Genomic DNA, 20,475 nt, shown 5'->3' with positions numbered 1-20,475 from the left:
CAAGGCAAGTGCTCTGCTTTGGCCAGTGTTTTCGTACTTTCTATTAGCAATTTACATACAAAACACATGCTTTTAGGAGTCCATAAATTATTTCAGGAATTCATCTCTATTTGGAAAGTTAAGCAATTTCAAAGGCAATAGTAGTCACCCATCTATAAGGAAAGCTACACTTTAACTGCTAAATGGAACTGCAGGGATGCATACAGAAATTAGAACTGCCTGCAATGCGCAGTTCAGAATAAAGAAAGCCAACAAGGGCCACAATAAAAGTAATTATAGCTCTAAGAAAAGCTTTCAAGGATTTGAAACAGACTCAGAATTTCTGAGCTTAATTGGTTTCTACACAAATATACATATAGTCCATCTGTCTGTATGAACACACGTTCTTCTCTGTTTTGGTTAAACCTTCATTTTATTCCTTGGTTAACTACTACAGATACATTAGAAAGTTTTGTTCTGCTGTGTTAGAATGTCACAGAATGACTAACTCAAACCTAAAATAGAGAACAATGTGAAAGCCTGTGAATGTGACATTCAACTTGAGGGCCACACGGAAAGTGACAATATCAAGTAAGTAGAGGGTGGTGCTAGATATACCCACAAACTGCTGCCATGAGATTACTCAAGTTTTGGTGCCTTAAGGAATTTTCCTAGGCAACCTTTTCTCTGCACTTCATTCTACTTATCTAATTTAGTTCTGCAAATTAAAATTTGCTGAGCTACCTGTAAAGATGCACATTCTCAACCTTAAACAATTCTAGAAATGTGACAGGAGATGGGTAACTTCTGGATCTTTAATATTCCCTTTTGGCTTTGAATAGATGATGCTACTACCCTTATTTTAGGTGTGAGAGAATAGTGGATAAAATGTTGTGTAGACATTCTGAATAATATATAAAGTAGAACTAGAATTATAATAGCATAAAAATAATCACAATATATTTTTAAATAATAAAATAGCAGCAATAATAGTAAGAAAAAGTTTGTGGAAGATTTGGACTGAAAGTAAAATGTCATAATTTGTTGTTTCAAAGATAAGTGCCGACAAAAATTTTCTCCTTGAACAAACTCTTATCGGGCTCCAGTGAACTCTCTACTCACCTAGACTCAGATTTTTGAGCTTCTATGTTTATCTCTGCACTGTCCAATTCTAGCAAGAATTTTACTAAGTCAGTTTAACCGGAATCCTCTATTCTCATCGCTTGATACTTGATTGGGTTCCTCATCTTCCACCATCTCCCAGGTGATGTCTGATCACCCTGGCCTGCCCTGAGCAAGAATTCTGCTAGGTCAGTTTGCTCAAAATTCCTATTAACCCTGACGTTTTCCCTTAGTAATTTTTCATCAACTAACCCCCACCCACCACTCTGCTTCTTGACTATAAATTCCCACTTTTCCTTATTATATTTGGGATGGAGCCCAATTTCTTTCTCCCACTGTAAAAATACATTGTGGTGGTCCCTGTTACTATTGTGATGGTCCTGAATAAAGTCTGCCTTACCATTTTTAAAGTGAATGAATTAGTGTTTCCTTTAGCAGTGGTGTGCTGTGACTTAAACAGGATCAGATATATCACTGGACCCTGGGACCTGTCACTTAGGACCTTAAGTGTGCGCACCTGTGAAGCCTTTGTCTTTACTTTTTACTGATTGATCACATATCCTTTCTTCAGTCAGACTCCTGAGCCATTCATTGTTCTGAACAATTATCCGTGGAAGCTGGTAAGGACAGATTTCTATTCCTAGGATTCTGAGTATACTGTAGAAACTGAGTTAGTCCCAGACAAACAGAGGACAGCTTTCTGTCTCTCGTGGGGATTATTTCTTGACTCCTGAGCTGAAAGTACTTCTTCTCGGCTTTTTAAGTGGGGATTCTCTCCCTAATTTCTGACATAGACAATTTTTTCTAGCTCTTGGTGGGGCTTTGTTATTCTATTTGATCCTACTCCTTCCAGGGAAACATCTCAGTCTACTGAAACTGCCTTATTGAACCCCTGCTGACTGTATGTTCCACCAACTCTGTCCGTTCCCTTCTCGTTGGCACAATTTTGCTGAGGATAACTGGGAACCTCATTGGTCTCTTTGGGAAACTTAAAATCTCCCTCATCTGAGACCTTTCCATTCCCATTGCTTCTGCTTCTCCTCTAGCCACCTTCAATCTTCCCTTTAGTTTCCTTAAATTGAACCTCTACCCCTTCCATCCAACTCTCCAGGCCTGCCAGGCCTTTCCCTTCTCACTTCAGCCTCAACTTCTCTAAAGTCACTGAAGTGTTAGGCTTCTATCACTATTGGGGGCCCCTAGGGAAGGGACTCAGGGTGCCCCGAAAGCAACTACCAGAGGCTAAAAAGCAGAAAGACTAAGTGAAAACGGACTGAATATTTTATCAAATCAGATGGGCTTTGGAGACATCAAGACAGTTCGTGATTGTCTCCTCAGCCTAAAATATAGTCCACAGCCCATCCAAAATTACATATCAGGTCAAAACAAAATTTCAAAGGTCTTCTCCATAAATATTGGTAAGAAAATAAAAGTTTTAAAAGCTTACTGAATAAATAATCTCAATTTGTCCCATTTTGGTCAGAAAAACAATTTGGATAAAAATATAGAGTGGAGAAGAATCAGTGAGTTTCAGACTTGTTTTACTGCTATGTTTTACTGCCCCGGAGCTAAAATTGAAAAATGAACACTGTAAGACCTCTTTTTGCATCTGTCTGTGTTTATGTATGTCTAGGTATGCATGTTAGATCTATGTTATATTTTTCTGCCTCTGGAGGATATCACCAAATTAATTTGTAAAATCCCTTCTAGGAGTTCTAAAATTGGCTTAGAAATAAAAGAGCACTTATATAACTTAAGTATTCCTAAAATTCTCAGAAATATAAAAACTAACACAAATGTTTCCTGAGTTCAAATCTTTGGTAAATAAGTTTAAATACTGTTGGTTTAATTTTTTATTTTTACATCTTAACCATTTTTATTTTAATTTATTATTATTATTATACTTTAAGTTCTAGGGTCCATGTGCACAACGTGCAAGTTTGATACATATGTATACATGTGCCATGTTGGTGTGCTGCACCCATTAACTTGTCATTTATATTAGATATATCTCCTAATGCTATCCCTTTTCCCTTCCCCATCCCCACAATAGGCCCCGGTGTGTGATGTTCCCCTTCCTGTGTCCAAGTGATCTCATTGTTCAATTCCCACCTATGAGTGAGAACATGCGGTGTTTGGTTTTCTGTTCTTGTGATAGTTTACTGAGAATGCTGGTTTCCAACGGCATCCATGTCACTACAAAGGACACAAACCCATCATTTTTTATGGTTGCATAGTATTCCATGGTGTATATGTACCACATTTTCTTAATCCAGTCTGTCACTGATGGACATTTGGGTTGATTCCAAGTCTTTGCTACTGTGAATAGTGCCACAATAAACATACGTGTGCATGTGTCTTTATAGCAGCATGATTTATAATCCTTTGGGTATATATCCAGTAATGGAATGGCTGGGTCATATGGTATTTCTGGTTCTAGATCCTTGAGGAATTGCCACACTGCCTTCCACAATGTTTGAACTAGTTTACAATCCCACCAACAGTGTAAAAGTGTTCCTATTTCTCCACATCCTCTCCAGCACCTGTTGTTTCCTCACTTTTTAATGATCGCCATTCTAACTGGTGTGAGATGGTATCTCACTGTGGTTTTGATTTGCATTTCTCTGATGGCGAGTGATGATGAGCATTTTTTCATGTGTCTGTTGGCTGTATGAATGTCTTCTTTTGAGAAGTGTCTATTTATATCCTTTGCCCACTTTTTGATGGGGTTGTTTTTTTCTTGTAAATTTGTTTGAGTTCTTTGTAGGTTCTGGATATTAGCCCTTTGTCAGATGAGTAGATTGCAAAAATTTTCTCCCATTTTGTAGGTTGCCTAGTCACTCTGATGGTAGTTTCTTTTACTGTGTAGAAGCCCTTTAGTTTAATTAGATCCCATTTGTCAATTCTGACTTTTGTTGCTGTTGCTTTTGGTGTTTTAGACATGAAGTCCTTGCCCGTGCCTATGTCCTGAAAGGTATTCCCTAGGTTTTCTTCTAGGGTTTTTATGGTTTTAGGTCTAACATTTAAGTTTCTAATCCATCTTGAATTAATTTTCATATAAGAAGTAAGGAAAGGATCCAGTTTCAGCTTTCTACTTATGGCTAGCCAATTTTCCCAGCACCATTTATTAAATAGGGAATCCTTTCCCCATTTCTTGTTTCTCTCAGGTTTGTCAAAGATCAGATGGCTGTAGACGTGTGGTATTATTTCTGAGGGCTCTGTTCTGTTCCATTGGTCTATATCTCTGTTTTGGTACCAGTACCACGCTGTTTTGGTTACTGTAGCCTTGTAGAATAGTTTGAAGTCAGGTAGCGTGATGCCTCCAGCTTTGTTCTTTTGGCTTAGGATCATCTTGGCAATGCGGGGTCTTTTTTGGTTCCATGTGAACTTTAAAGCAGTTTTTTCCAATTCTGTGAAGAAACTCATTGGTAGCTTGATGGGGATCGCATTGAATCTCTAAATTACCTTAGCCAGTATGGCCATTTTCACAATATTGATTCTTCCTATCCATGAGCATGGTATGTTCTTCCATTTGTTTGTGTCCTCTTTTATTTCACTGAGCAGTGGTTTGTAGTTCTCCTTGAAGAGGTCCTTAATATCCCTTGTAAGTTGGATTCCTGGGTATTTTATTCTCTTCGAAGCTATTGTGAATGGGAATTCATTCACGATTTGGCTCTCTGTCTGTTACTGGTGTATAAGAATGCTTGTGATTTATGAACATTGATTTTGTATCCTGAGACTGCTGAAGTTGCTTATCAGCTTAAGGAGATTTTGGACTAAGACAATGAGGTTTTCTAAATATACAATCATGTTATCTGCAAACAGGGACAATTTGACTTCTTCTTTTCCTAACTGAATACCCTTTCTTCTTTCTCTTGCCTGATTGCCCTAGCCAGAAGTTCCAACACTATGTTGAATAGGAGTGGTGAGTGAGGGCATCACTGTCTCCTGCCAGTTTTCAAAGGGAATGCTTCCAGTTTTTGCCCATTCAGTATGATATTGGCTGTGAGTTTGTCATAAATAGCTCTTGTTATTTCGAGATACGTTCCATCAATACCGAATTTATTGAGAGCTTTTAGCATGAAGGGTGTTAAATTTTGTCAAAGGCCTTTTCTGCATCTCTTGAGATAATCATGTCGTTTTTGTCTTTGGTTCTGTTTATATGCTGGATTACGTTTACTGATGTGCATATGTTGAACCAGCCTTGCATCCCAGGGATGAAACCCACTTGATCATGGTGGATAAGCTTTTTGATGTGCTGCTGGATTTGTTATCCTAGTATTTTATTGACGATTTTTGCATCAATGCTCATCAGGGATATTGGTCTAAAATTCTCTTTTTTTGTGGTGTCTCTACCAGGTTTTGGTGTCAGGGTGATTCTGGCTTCACAAAAAGAGTTAGGGAGGATTCCTTCATTTTCTATTGATTGGAATAGTTTCAGAGGGAATGGTACCAACTCCTCCTTGTACTTCTGCTAGAATTCGGCCTTGAATCCATCTGGTCCTGGACTTTTTTTGGTTGGTAGGCTATTAATTATGGCCTCAATTTCAGAGCCTGCTATTGGTCTATTCAGGGATTCAACTTCTTCCTGGTTTAGTCTTGGGAGAGTGTAAGTGTCCAGGAAATTATCCATTTCTTCCAGGTTTTCTAGTTTATTTGCATAGAGGTATTTATAGTATTCTCTGATGGTAGTTTGTATTTCTGTGGGCTCGGCGGTGATACCCCTTTATCATTTTTTATTGCATCTATTTGATTCTTCTCTCTTTTTTCTTTATTACTCTTGCTAGCGGTCTATCAGTTTTGTTGATCTTTTCAAAAACCAGCTCCTGGTTTCATTGATTTTTTGAAGGGTTTTTTGTGTCTCTATATCCTTCAGTTCTGCTCTGATCTTAGTCATTTCTTGCCTTCTGCTAGCTTTTGAATGTGTTTGCTCTTGCTTCTCTAGTTCTTTTAATTGTGATGTTAGAGTGTCGATTTTAGATCTTTCCTGCTTTCTCTTGTGGGCATTTAGTGCTATAAATTTGCCTCTACACACTGCTTTAAATGTGTCCCAGAGATTCTGGTATGTTGTATCTTTGTTCTCATTGGTTTCAAAGGACATCTTTATTTCTGCCTTCATTTTGTTAGGTACCCAGGAGTCCTTCAGGAGCAGGTTGTTCAGTCTCCATGTAGTTTAGCAGTTTTGATTGAGTTTCTTAGTCCTGAATTCTAGTTTGATTGCACTGTGTTCTGAGAGACAGTTTGTTACAATTTCTGTTCTTTTACATTTGCTGAGAAGTGCTTTATTTCCAACTATGTGGTCAATTTTGGAATAAGTGCAATGTGGTGTGGAGAAGAATGTATATTCTGTTGATTTGGTGTGGAGACTTCTGTAGATATCTATTAGGTCCTCTTGGTGCAGAGTTGAGTTCAATTCCTGGATATCCCTGTTAACTCTCTGTCTCGTTAATCTGTCTAATGTTGACAGTGGGGTGTTAAAGTCTCTCATTATTATTGTATGGGAGTCTAAGTCTCTTTGTAAGTCTCTAAGGACTTGCTTTATGAATCTGAGTGCTCCTGTATTGGGTGCATATATCTTTAGGATAGTTAGCTCTTCCTGATGAATTGATCCCTTTACCATTATGTAATGGTCCTCTTTTTTCTCTTTTGATCTTTGATGGTTTAAAGTCTGTTTTATCAGAGACTAGGATTGCAACCCCTGCTTTTTTTTTTTTTTTTTTTTTTTTTTTGTTCTCCATTTGCTTGGTAGATCTTCTTCCATCCCTTTATTTTGAGCCTATGTGTGTCTCTGCATGTGAGATGGGTCTCCTGAATACAGCACACTGACGGATCTTCACTCTTTATCCAATTTGCCAGTCTATGTCTTTTAATTGGACCATTTAGTCCATTTACATTTAAGGGTAAGATTGTTATGTGTGAACTTGATCCTGTCATTATGATATTAGCTGGTTATTTTGCTCATTAGTTGATGCAGTTTCTTCCTAGCATCGATGGTCTTTACTTTTTGGCATGTTTTTGCAATGGCTGGTACCTGGTGTTCCTTTCCATGTTTAGTACTTCCTTCAGGATCTCTTGTAGAGCAGGCCTGGTGGTGACAAAATCTCTAAGCATTTGCTTGTCTCTAAAGGATTTTATTTCTCCTTCACCTATGAAACTTAGTTTGACTGGATATGAAATTCTGGGTTGAAAATTTTTTTCTTTAAGAATGTTGAATATTGGCCCCCACTCTCTTCTGGCTTGTAGAGTTTCTGCCAAGAGATCTGCTGTTAGTATGATGGGCTTCCCTTTGTGGGTAACCCGACCTTTCTCTCTCGCTGCCCTTAACAGTTTTTCCTTCATTTCAAGTTTGGTACAGCTGACAATTATGTGTCTTGGAGTTGCTCTTCTCGAGGAGTATCTTTGTGATGTTCTCTGTATTTCCTTAGTTCGAATGTTGGCCTGCCTTACTAGGTTGGGGAAGTTCTCCTGGATGATATCCTCCAGAGTGTTTTCCAACTTGGTTCCATTTTCCCCATCACTTTCAGGCACACCAATCAGACATAAACTTGGTCTTTTCCCATAATCCCATATTTCTTGGAGGCTTTGGTCATTTCTTTTTACTCTTTTTTCTCTACACTTCTCACTTCATTTCATTCATTTGATCTTCAATCACTGACACTCTTTCTTCCAGTTGATTGAGTAGGTTACTGAAGCTTGTGCATTTGTCATGTAGTTCTCGTGTCACAGTTTTCATCTCTATCAGTTCATTTATGGACTTCTCTGCATTGGTTATTCTAGGTATCCATTCTTCCATTCTGTTCTCAAGGTTTTTAGTTTCTTTGCGCTGGTTACATAGTTCCTCCTTTAGCTCTGAGAAGTTTGATCGACTGAAGCCTTCTTCTCTCAACTTGTCAAAGTCATTCTCCGTCCAGCTTTGTTCCATTGCTGGTGATGAGCTGCATTCCTTTGGAGGGGGAGATGCGCTCTGATTGTTTGAATTTCCAGCTTTTCTGCACTGCTTTTTTCCCATCTTTGTGGTTTTATCTGCCTTTGGTCTTTGATGATGGTGACGTACTGATGGGGTTTTGGTGTGTGTGTCCTTTCTCTTTGTTTGTTTTCCTTCTAAACAGTCAGGACCCTCAGCTGCAGGTCTGTTGGAGTTTGCTTGAGGTCCACTCCAGACCCTGTTTACCTGGGTATCAGCAGCGGAGGCTGCAGAAGATAGAATATTGCTGAACAGCGAGTGCTGCTATCTGATTCTTGCTCTGGAAGCTTCGTCTCAGAGGTGTACCCAGCCATGTGAGGTGTGAGGTGTCGGTCTGGATCTAGTGGAGGATGTCTCCCAGTTAGGCTACTCAGGGGTCAGGAACCCACTTGAGCAGGCAGTCTGTCCATTCTCGGATCTCAAACTCTGTGCTGGGAGAACCACTGCTCTCTCCAAAGCTGTCTGACAGGGACATTTTTCTGTTTAATTTTTTTAAATAAAGAGCTTTGTATTCTGCATTATCAGCATTAAATATAATATGAGTATACATTTTTATTCTATTTGGGCTTACAAGTCATACAAGGTTAAAAACAGATGACATAGAAATAGCTTTAGGAAAAAAATAGTTTTAGAAGATGGTTAGCTTCACTGTTATAGTAAGTGTGTCTGAAAATAGTTTCTACAATCTTTTTGGTAATTTGAAACCTAAAGTTACTACTGGCTAATTATGAATATTCAAGGAACATATTATTCCCACATAGAATACTGAAACTTTAATTGCTAAACATAAGTGTATTTACTTTGGCTTTTAAATATTTTACAGAGAAACTTTTTACAGAGATATTTGAGTCTGTTAATAAATATTCTTTTTTATACATTAAAGTATTTATAAGGAAAATGGTACCCATAGAAATTATGAAAAGATGTCTTCATACATTTGCTATTTTGATACAGAATGCTGATGTGTGATAGACTGACCACTTCCCAGTTTTCCTTGTAAAAGGTTACTAATGGTTAAGATTATACTTGATACATGTAACTGAAACTACTAATTATATGCGTGAAGAGAAACAACTTTGAAAAATATGCAAGAGCAGTAGGGTGTATTTTTATAGGAAGTCATAAGAAGGTCTGAAGGATATGTTTTTATTTAGGAAAAAAGTAAGCAATTTCATGCTAAGGTAGAATTACTGATTGTTCTATAATAATAACGAGGAAAATGTGGGGTGAAAAAAACCCTGAATGCATATAAGAAAGTTGAGAAAGTTTGTAAAAAAAGCAATTTTATGTGTGGTTAAGCTGACTAAACATTTAAGTTAATTTATGTTTTATTAAAAATGAGCTTTAATATCAAAAGTACACCAAGGTAAAACTAGAATTTGGTTTCCTCTTTGTTAAAATAACAAAGTTTTCTGAATTATGGGTGCACTCACAATAAGAAATTGTAAAAGGTTTTTCTTTACCCTTTAAGTAACTTGACTAGGAAACTAAGATTTTGTGCTGTTAATCTTAATCATGTCCTCATTATTTAAGAGAACTGAGACCTCTCACTTTTAAATGAACTAAGGTTTTTACATTTTTGACAATTTTGCCTTCCCAAAATGAAATCCTTAATGAAATCTTCTTTCCTTAAACTGAACTCATTTCCCAGACAGCTCCTGGAAAATTTAAAAGGATTCTCTATTTCATCTTGTAAAATGTTTTTTAAAAATCAATTTATTCGATATATTAAATTGTATTAACAACGTTATCAAATTAGAAGAGATGCTTTAAATTTCCCTAGTTATATTTGTATGGAAAAATATTCTTAATATAAGTATTTTAGAAATTGTATGAAGTTCATAGAAATTTGTCAATAACTTCACTATCCATGACATATTCTGGTATAAAGCTATCAGTAATTATCGTGATTATTTTTGTTGTATGTCAAAGAAAAAACCAAAGTTTCTTGTCAAATAAACTCTCAGCAGATCTTTAACCATCGGCATTTTTTTTCTTTGTCATCCACAGATAGTTTTTACTTTGATGCTTTCCTGAAATAGCCTGCAAACAAAAATGAAATTTTTTTCTTCCTATATAATTGCTTCAAAATCTGAACCTCTTACTTATTACTCTTAATTTCATGGCAATATAATTATTTGCATAAGTTCAATAAGAATCTGTTCTTGCAGCAGGACACAATCACAAAACTTGGTTATTTACGAAGGCTTTCACTGGAATGTCATATTTGAGAATGAGGCATAGAATATGATATGATCAGATAAGATCTGATAAGTTTAAGGAACCACGGTTGACTTTATGAATCCAATGCTTACAAAGACCTCTTGGAAAAATTGGCCTACTGCCTGGCTTACAGGGTCCTCAACCTTAAAAATAGGTAGGGAAGTTCACTTTCTTGGAGGCCAGACAACCCAAAGATAATTGAAAACCTCAAGATGAGAGGAATTCACCCAGATCTATAGGCACTGCAAGTGAAGTTTGCTGGTGAGTTCCTGGCTTGGCTTCCCAGCTTTGAGAGGCTTTTTAAAGTCTTAATTCCTTTCTTAAGATTCCTTATCAAAACCTTCAGCAAAGCAAACTGAAAAAGACCTATGTAATCAGCTACCATTTTTGGTGGACTTATGAAAATAATTGAGCCAAATCTAATGACACAAGATTTTGCAAACACGAATATTATTTTTGATAGAAATGGGGATGATTATAGACAGAAAGTTTATGTTTCAATGGAAAGCTATAGCACATCATACATCATGGTGGGTACCTGATTATAATCCCGTTCACTGTTTTTCAGCTATTTTTTACCTCTGTAAACTCCATTTTACTTTCTAATTTGTTACGTACATGTAAACTGGATTGAATCCTAAATTTTTCATATCCAGCTACAACCCCCTAGACTAACATTTCCAAATTTTATCTTACCCTCCTGACTTGGCTGAGAACTAAAACAGAATCCCTGCAAGCTGAAGCTGGACAACTTGATATAAACTTTAAAGAAATAACTGTAACAGATCACGTGTAGTTAATATTTGTGCCTGCACTATATTGGCCACTCAGAAAATTCACCAAAACAACCAATGTCATCACAGAACAACCAATGCCATCACCAAAGACATTCAAAGTGTAAACCAAGAAATTCCTCGAATGGCCACTACCATTCTCACTTCACCATCTAAAAATGCTTTCAGCCCGTTTAAAAATCTTGACCTGCTGCCCTCTGGAGTCAGAAACTGGGTTTGCAACCATTAATCTCTGTTTTTATTTTATTTTCATAGAAACTCCCCTTATTAAATATCTGCCTGTTAGTATCATCCAGCAAATATCCTCTACTACCAATTTCCAATATATAATTCTGCAGACTGTTAATAAACAAAAGATGACTGAATGAGGCATGGACTTTTATTGTTCATTCTTCTTTCCTTGAACAAGAAGGTAATTGAAAGAGTCTCTTCTTGAACAAACTCTGTCTCCTCTGAACTCTTTTCTCAACTAGGCCTTGACTCTTGGGCTTCCATGTTCCTTCTGTATCATCCACTTTTAGCAGGAATATTGCTAATCAGTTTACCCAGAATATCCCACCCTCAATATCTGATCACCCTTGACACTTGGTTAGGCTCATCTTCTACCACCCTCCAGGTGATGTCTGATCACCCTGGCCTGCCTTTAGCAAGAATCCTGTTAGGTCGGTTTAGCCAGAATCCCCTGTTACCCCTGATGCTTCCTTTCAGTAATATTTCAACCACCAACTCCCCTAACTCATCTCTTTGGCTGTACATTTCCTCGTTTTATTGGTGTACTCAGAGTGGAGCCAATCTCTCTCCCCAATGTAAAACCCCATTGCAGTGGTCCCTACACCTATTGTGATGGTCTGAATAAAGTCTTCCTTAGTGCTCCTGAATAATTAAATAATGTTTTTCTTTAACAGCCCCCACTCAGGGCTGACATGTACTAAATCTGTGTCTTTCACAAAAGTGGGGTACACACTCTGCCCAGGTAACATGCTGATTGGGAGTGGGAAAAATACTATTAAAATCACCTGCTGATGCTTCCTAGGCTCTTACCCCCAGAGAGCCAAGTGACTCTCTGTGAAGAGATAAACTTTATACTTGATTTTTATGAGCAGAGATGAGAACATTTCATTTACTTTCTGCAAGAACTGAACTTCCAGTGATGAGCATTTAATCTGATGTAGAGCTGTGCAAAGACAATTTTGTTTGTTTATTTTCTTGAGTTTCTAAAAATGTGCCCTTTATAAAAACAGTCTCAGGGTACAAAAACCATCAAACCATATCAGTAAAATACAAGAAAAACAAGCTTCAGTGATTAAAATATATGAATTTACTAAAGCATATTTTAATCGTATTTTAATTCATTTATCATTTAGGATGATTAGAAGTTTCAAGTACAGATGTATGATGGCCAAACAGAATATTTAATGCAGACAATGTGAAAGTGTCTCATTTGAGGAAATTATAAGAGTGTGGTGTTGCATGAAATGGACAAAAAGGCTGACAACACAGCAAAACTGTCCTTAAAAATCACCACCAAGGGCCCAGTAGTCATCTGGGCATACCAGCTAGACTACCCTGAGTCATAATGTGCCCTATGCTGGGACAGAACCCAAAACTGTCATTCTTATCTGAGCCTTGTCTAAGTTCCTGTAAAGGTTGGGCTCAAAAAGTAGTTCTGACAGGCAGGACCTACCTCAATAATATTTTTATTTTTTCATTTATTCAACAATTATTTATCAAATATTTATTATGTTCAAAGTTTTCAGAGCTATACAGATAAATAAAACACAGGTTCTGTCCTCTAGGAGTACCTGGGCTATGAGTCTGTGGTAAGAAGGTTTTTATCCATCCCCTACATATTCTTTTCCCCACAAATAACTTTCCATGATATTTTTCACTTTAATTGGAATGTGTTTATGTCATTAACACTAAAATCCTTGTCCCCTGTCCCCCTGTCCCAATTATTATTATTATTATTATTTTTTTTTTTTTGAGACGGAGTCTCTCTCTGTCACCCAGGCTGGAGTGCGGTGGCCGGATCTCAGCTCACTGCAAGCTCCGCCTCCCGGGTTCACGCCATTCTCCTGCCTCAGCCTCCCGAGTAGCTGGGACTACAGGCACCCGCCACCTCGCCCGGCTAGTTTTTTGTATTTTTTAGTAGAGACGGGGTTTCACCGTGTTAGCCAGGATGGTCTCGATCTCCTGACCTCGTGATCCGCCCGTCTCGGCCTCCCAAAGTGCTGGGATTACAGGCGTGAGCCACCGCGCCCGGCCCCAATTATTATCTTAACTTGTGAACCACCCTATCAACTCAGTGTACATGTATTGAATATAGGTTAATGTCAGTCTTTTGAAGAAAGAAAAGACACGCAATTATAGACAGGAACGTCTCACACCCAAGAAGCCCAAGTGATACCAATAAAGGAAGACAGTATGTAAAAGTCTTTGATGTGCAGTTTGGGTTAGTGAACATGCCAATGTAGGGTTACTATATTACTAAGAAACATAAGCCAAAATTTACAACAGCAACAACAATAAAACATTAAAACAGAACCTAGTGCTCTTAGATAATACTTGTTTGAAGTAGAGAAAGGGATGCATGAATATGTAACAAAGCACTTAGAGAAGGTAACATGGGGTCACACTTCCACAAATTGAAAGAATCTAACTTTATATCTTTTCATTATTCTCTCTTTGCATTTCCCACATCTCCACAAATCAGATCCCTACCACAGGAATGACTTTCCCCTTTCTCAGTTCTGTTGACACTTTGTAAAATTGGGATAACTGCAAATCCTAACTGGCCAGGAAATAAGTTTCTATGCCATTTTAAGACTTTATTTGAACTAAGCGTGTGATACACAAAGCCTTCCTCACTTGCAATTTGACATCAATGGGTAGCTGTAACTGGCCTATCCAGATAAGGAGATGACATTCACAAGAGTAGAGGATGGGAATGGAAGTCTCATCAATAGCCAAATAGGAAGAACCTATGTGGGAATGACTTGGGGGCATTCAGGAAGTCAGCCTCTGAAAACTCAATTCAAGAAGGCAGGGAAAGTATTTGGCCCATGACAGGAAGCCCAATTATAGAATTTTGAAACTATATTCCAGACCTATTTCTCCAGAAGCCATGTAGACACCTCTATGAAAGTCCACTGAAAATTATTACAGATATTCTATTAAACATGGTAGATTGTTCCAAAAAATAATTTGTTTCCTTCAGAAACTTTATTAAAATTAGAATAAAGGAATCAAACCTGTGTGCCCAAAAGGAAAAGAGAAGTAGAGAGTAAATAAGAGTAGACAAGAAAGGTCATCCAAATTTTGCAAGATGGAAAATGGACAAAAGAATAATTGTTGACTTAGGTGAAATTGTACTGCTTGCAATTGTGCACACGGAGAAGCAAACAGATTCACTTGAAGGATCCTGGAGAAGCAAACCGATTCACTTGTAGGATCCCAGAGAAGCTCAGGATTTGGAATAAACAGGCACACAGAAGTCAAGGACAACACAAAGAGCTGATATCAGATATTATTGAAAGTCTAGTTGGAATCTCAGATACCCTCACCCACTTGAAAGAAAGAAGCAACCATGCCTCCCCTGTTCCTGAAAGAAATTAGTAGATATGAATCTGGAGGACTGAACTGTAGAAGCTCCAGGTTCAGCAACACCAGGCACAGGCAAGTGTGGGGAGGCCCCGACTGAATAGAGAAGGCATATCCGAAAGGTTGCATAACGAATGATGAGGCCTCCCAAATCCCACTCTTCTTGCCCACCATCAGCCACCTTCCTCTACCTATGTCCAGGGACACTGGAGCCCAAGCAGGAGACTAGAAGGTTCTTCTATAGGGAAAAAGAAAATCCCCAGAGAGAAGTTCTACATCTCCACCAATAACCAAGCTAATCACCTAAACTATTATGAAACTGTTGAAAATCTGTCCAAACTCACAAAACTTCTAAAAAATTTTAAGTGTCTAACCCTTAACTATGGACAAGTGAAGAGAACAAGACACTTGGAACAGAAAAATAATTCAAGATGAACGACAGAGAGAAAAACAGACAAAAAAAAAAATCAGAGGCAAGCAAAACAGGAGGGAACAATAGAATCTTTTATAGTTCTGTCATTAATATCCTCTGACAGATAGAATGAGAAAGAAAAAGAAAGTGCTATTAAATAGGAAAGTCACAGAATATGAAAGAGCCTTTGAACATTAAGTCTGTGATGGCTCATATAAATTGAGCTTAATGAAGGGATTGGAAGATAAAATCAAGGAAATCTCACAGAATAGATCAGCAAAGACAAAAGATGCACAATAGAAAAGATAAAATAATTGGAGCATCACCCAAAAGGCCCATCATCTGGATGCTAGAAGTTCCAAAAAGAGATGGCAGGAAAAATGAAGAGGAAGGGAAACCTTCAAAGAAAAATTTCCAGAACTGAAGCCCTTGAATATCCTGCTTGAAAGTTTTATCCATATTGTTGCGTGTGAATATAGATCATTCATTCTCACTTCTGAATAGTATCCTGTTTCTACCATTTATTCCTTAACATATATGCATGCAAAACTTTTGTTAAACAATAAAAGTTTCTATTAAAGAAAAATGTAAGCAAGCTATCAAATTCTTATTTTTAAACTATCTTTTCAGCCAATGATCACTTTAAATAAACGATATTTTTTTACAGAAATAGTTGGAGCTTCCTTTTTTCCCTTTACATTTTTTAGGAAACTGTAAATTCCATTAAATTCTGTGTTAACAATATAGTTAATGTGAAATATTTTAGTGAGACTTTGCCACTATTTACAAAAACAATGCAGATGAAGCAGTAATGAAAATATTTTGTAAATTGCCAATACAGCACAAGAGGTAGAAATGAATGGAAGATCTCTTTAAAAAGAGGCTGCAAGCTTCTTAACTCAGCCTTCAAAGCTGTCTAAGACCTTGCACTACCTACCTTTTCAGTTTATACCCTACCACATAGTAGATTTCTCTGCTCTAGTCACTCCAAGTATAACTTCCAACCCTCAGCTTTGTGTCTTTCTCTCTTCCTTTGTCCCCATTCAAAAATGTTCTTTCCATTTCTTGCTGCCTAGCAAATTAAATCTATTTATAATTCATAGAGAATTTCAAATGCTGTTTTCCAAATGGTTACTTTTCTAATCATTCCAACCATAGTAAACATTACCAATGTCACCTTGTGCACTTTTACAAAAGAGACTCCTGGGCACAATTACCATCTAGGTGAAATCTATGTTGAAAGAAAAAGGGAGAGAGAAACAGACAGATAGAGGTAAGCTTTCCTGATGCCTCTAATAACAGTTATATTTAGGTTCCATTGGTCAAAGCTACCTATTCATTAATTAGCATACACATACTACTCGTAATTAATGTCAGCCTGATGCCTCTTTTAGGCTAAAGTGTAAGTTCCATGAGTTCAGGGCTCATTTCTCAATACGTCCACTCCTGTATAGTCACAGTGTGATCAAAGCATCAATTCAGTGGTGATTGCTTTTAACAAAAAAAAAAAAAAAGTGTTTTCTTCTTATTGAGGAAGCCAATCTCTGGGCACAAATATAATCAGGTTTTCTAAATGATATGGAAGGGGGGCACGACCTTCATTACTTAGAGAATTTCTCTGACCATCTTAATTATCTTTGTGGGAGCCATCACAGAGTATTCTGTGTGGCTACAGATTATGCTTTATTTCTCCTTCTGGTATATTCACCATGTATGGAGTGCCTATGTCAACACTATTTTTTCTAATTTCTACATAAAAACAAGTTGCCATGATTATGGAGAACTTGTATTTTATGAAATAAAGACATCAGAGCCTACGAATTTTAATATAAAAATGTAAATGTAAGTGCAAACACAGACACACAAATCCTGAAGTGCTTTTCCTCTTGGGGCCTAATCAAAATCACCCTTTTCAAACAGTGGTGTCACTGATGTAAATCTCATCCTAGCTAAATTTAACATATTGGATTATTTGATGCAAACCAAGATTTGGATCAGTTTTTCATTTTAATAAGTAGAAACAACTTGCTCAAACCTTGATATCAAACCCAAAGTGTACTTTTTTATAGATAAGCCACAAAATGGCTTTAAAAAATGCTTCCCTGGGCACATTTCAAAAAATAGCTCATGTTTTAAGTAGCAAGACAACAATATTTCAAAGTTGAATCATGTTGATTCTTAATGTATTATAAAGCCCTGTAATGCTTTGGGTAAATATGTTGACTAGTTCCCCAGACTTCAATTATATCCCTTTAAAAATAGCTTAAACCCTTGAAACCAGAAGCACAGATAATTAGAATTAAAACATCATGCCTATTTATGTGAATTACCTGTAGTCTTCAAAATGTAAAAGTAGTTAAGTTAATGCTTGCTATACATGACTCTCAATTTATTATATACCTTCTTGTATTTTTCATGTGAGCATGCTTATTGGTCACAATTTTTTCTGGTGGCTGGTCGAGAGATGCTACAAATCATCCATAGTGTATATGTTGTAGAATTCTTGATTTGTGAATCGCTAATAATGAGTCCTAAGTTGTAATTTTGAGACTATATTCAAAAATGATGAACTAGAAATAATAATTAACCAATATGTCATTCATATTTAAGCTTATATTTAAGCTAATCTGACAACTTTTTGCATCAGAAGCCAACGAAAGCAACAGATTACATGTTAGTGTGTTAATATGCCCTCATTACATAGCAAATATTACTCAATACTGGTTAGATGAAGAATGAATTACTTAATTTATTTCCCAATAACACAATCAGCTTGTTTTACCACTCTTATTCAAGGATATGCTTAAGGACAAAAATCCTTCATTACAATTAAGGATTTATCATTTATCATTAGAGGCAGAAGCATTCAACTTCACTATACATGCCTAGAGGCCCAGCCTAGAAGAGAAGGGGGAGAGAGAGAAATAATCCATAATAAAAGAGTAATAAGCCATTGGAAATAAGATAATTTAAATGGGTATAGTTGCACTTGTATTTTGCCATTGGAATTAGCAAGTAATTAATCTATGTATCATGAAACTTTACCTGGAGTAGATTAACAGCCTCAACAATAATAATGTACTAAGTGATTATTTTATGCCAAGAACTATATTAGGAGCTTTACATAAACCTCTCATTTGTTATTTACATAAATTCTGTTTTAAAAGATAGTATTAATATCTGACAACAAACTCTTCCAAGTGAGGAAATGTATTAAAAACTTGAAGTAATATATTCAGCAAATTGGTAGTTAAAGCATAGCTAGCTCCTCTTAGCCCTAGTCTTTTCCACAACCTCAGATGCAGTACAATGTACAAGACAAGGAAATTAGGATTGCAGTTACCTAGAATGTAGTTAAGGGTACTTGGCTCCACCACTTACTAATATAACACTGCTGAACATGTTACTTAACCTTTCTGAGACTATACTTCCTTGTTTATAAAACTTTGCCCTGGGTCTGTTATGTTTCAAGGTGTTTGATAAACTCAATTCAAAATCTGAAACATGGCAAACACTCAATTGTGGCAAGTGTCACTTATGATACAGGATTTTACATTTCTGTATGTATAAAGTGGAAGTCTATTATGCTTTATGTGCATTTTCGGAGTTCTTTAAAAGATCTTAAAAATCACACCAGAGTAGAACAGAGATCTATGTCTCTCCCACAAGTAGCCAATCTCTTTATGGCCAGCATCCTCTGAAGTGACTTGGCATAACAGATTGGCCCAATAGGGACAGAAGTGCCTAAATGTCAATAACATCAATAACATCCCTTATGCTAGGCAATTTGAATATAAAAACCTTAGAAAGAATCAGAAGTTGATGGCAGTGGGCATAATCTCAAATATATACTTAGAAAGGGCAATACACAGAAGCCATGAGTAAATCAGAGGCCGCAAAGGAAAGTATCCTTAACTGGCTGGTACCACCTGAAGTGTCCCTGATCATTAAAACTTGAAACAGCCTAACTCATTCAGAGTATATTTGGTGTCAGAATGACAAGCAAGGGGACCAAGTGAACATAGCTGATAAAAGAAAAAGAAAAAGAAAACAAAACAAAACAAAACACCAAACACCTAACTGCTATATTGAAGCACATTTCCCAAACTGAAAAGAATATGATGAGAAATACAATATCCATATGATTATTTAGGGAGAAAAAATGATTAACAGCAAAAGGAATACCTAGTCTTCTCCCTTAGGACTAAGCAAGTCTCTTCATAGGATTATGCATTAAAAGGACAACTGCAACAACAGTAAAGAACAAGATTGAAAGAATCCACTCACCTCATCAGCCACTTCCATCCAAACTGTGCTCGTTGACGAATAACTGCAAAATGTCACAAGAACATTTAATTAAGCTGATAATGGCTGTTCCTGTTAGCTTAGTCTATAATTATTCTTTATTTCCTTAACATAAGCAAATTAGCTGTAATAGAATGTAAGACAGTGTTTTTAGTCTCCACAGGACTTCTAATCTGTAGCCTTTTCAGTTGCTGATAAATCAAAACTGCCGAGAAAACATGCTCTCAACCCCATGCATCTGCCCCTGTAGTGCTCTTCTGGCCCTGAATATGTATTAATTTACTTTCCTGACACTGGGACAATTTTTTCCTTTGTCTTTAAAGGGATAATTTCACTTTCTGAACATGTGGTGCAACTCTAAGATACCAGTATAATTTTGATGATTTCATGGATATATTAGAAAATTTCCAGGTTTAAGGCAATTATTTTCTTAATTTCTTAATGTGATTGAAAGATAAGACACATTTTAGAATTTGGAAATATCTTTCTCTGTCAACTAGCTTAAAATGATAAGTTTCTACTGGCATCTAGACATAATTAATGGGGATATCATATCTGTCTGCAAATATGAAAAAGCCATTCAAATGAGAGACAGGAACAACTGAAAACATTTCCATCTATGAAATAGGATGGATTTAAGTGTTGCTTTTTTTTCCTGAATATCAAGGCATTATTCCTCATACAGGCTATTGTTACCTCTGCTCCAAAAAGTGGGTCATCAAACATAGGATACCATGGCTGATACACGGCAAACAACAAAGGACAAACACATTCAACTCTCTCCAGCCAACCCTTATTCCCAGTACATCCAATGTGTGCTCTTTTGTTGGTGTTTCTATTAAATGACATGGACCTGGAAGGGGGATTGTCTAGGTAGAACAATTTTGACAGAGGTCTCAACTAATTACTCCACAGTGGATATTAGTCTCTTATCCTAAAGCAGCACAATGGGCTGGCCCCTGTATTTAAAAATATATGTACTGTAACCTGAAGAAAAATTAATTTTATAATGCAAAGGTAATCTAGCAATGTAATTTTAAGAATGAGTTTCAGTGTATTTCTGTATCAAGCGGCTCACT

At 36.8% G+C, this 20,475-nt stretch overlaps 1 protein-coding gene across 3 annotated transcripts in view; it reads right to left on the bottom strand.

Annotated features, from left to right (window-relative positions):
- The window catches only part of LOC144341317 (uncharacterized), a 356,281-nt gene that overhangs the window by 174,885 nt on the left and 160,921 nt on the right, over nt 1-20,475 (bottom strand). For all 3 annotated transcript variants that reach the window (XM_078004425.1, XM_078004423.1, XM_078004426.1), the window contains one exon: nt 19,379-19,421. In XM_078004425.1, the coding sequence (XP_077860551.1) occupies nt 19,379-19,396 (18 nt within the window). In that variant the 5' untranslated portion in view covers nt 19,397-19,421. The remainder of the gene's footprint in view (nt 1-19,378; nt 19,422-20,475) is intronic.

The sequence above is a fragment of the Macaca mulatta genome, chromosome 6 (genome assembly GCF_049350105.2).
Source record: "Macaca mulatta isolate MMU2019108-1 chromosome 6, T2T-MMU8v2.0, whole genome shotgun sequence".
Taxonomy (NCBI): domain Eukaryota; kingdom Metazoa; phylum Chordata; class Mammalia; order Primates; family Cercopithecidae; genus Macaca; species Macaca mulatta.
Note: the sequence above shows the minus strand (reverse complement) of the source record. Positions and strands in the feature narration are given on the sequence as shown.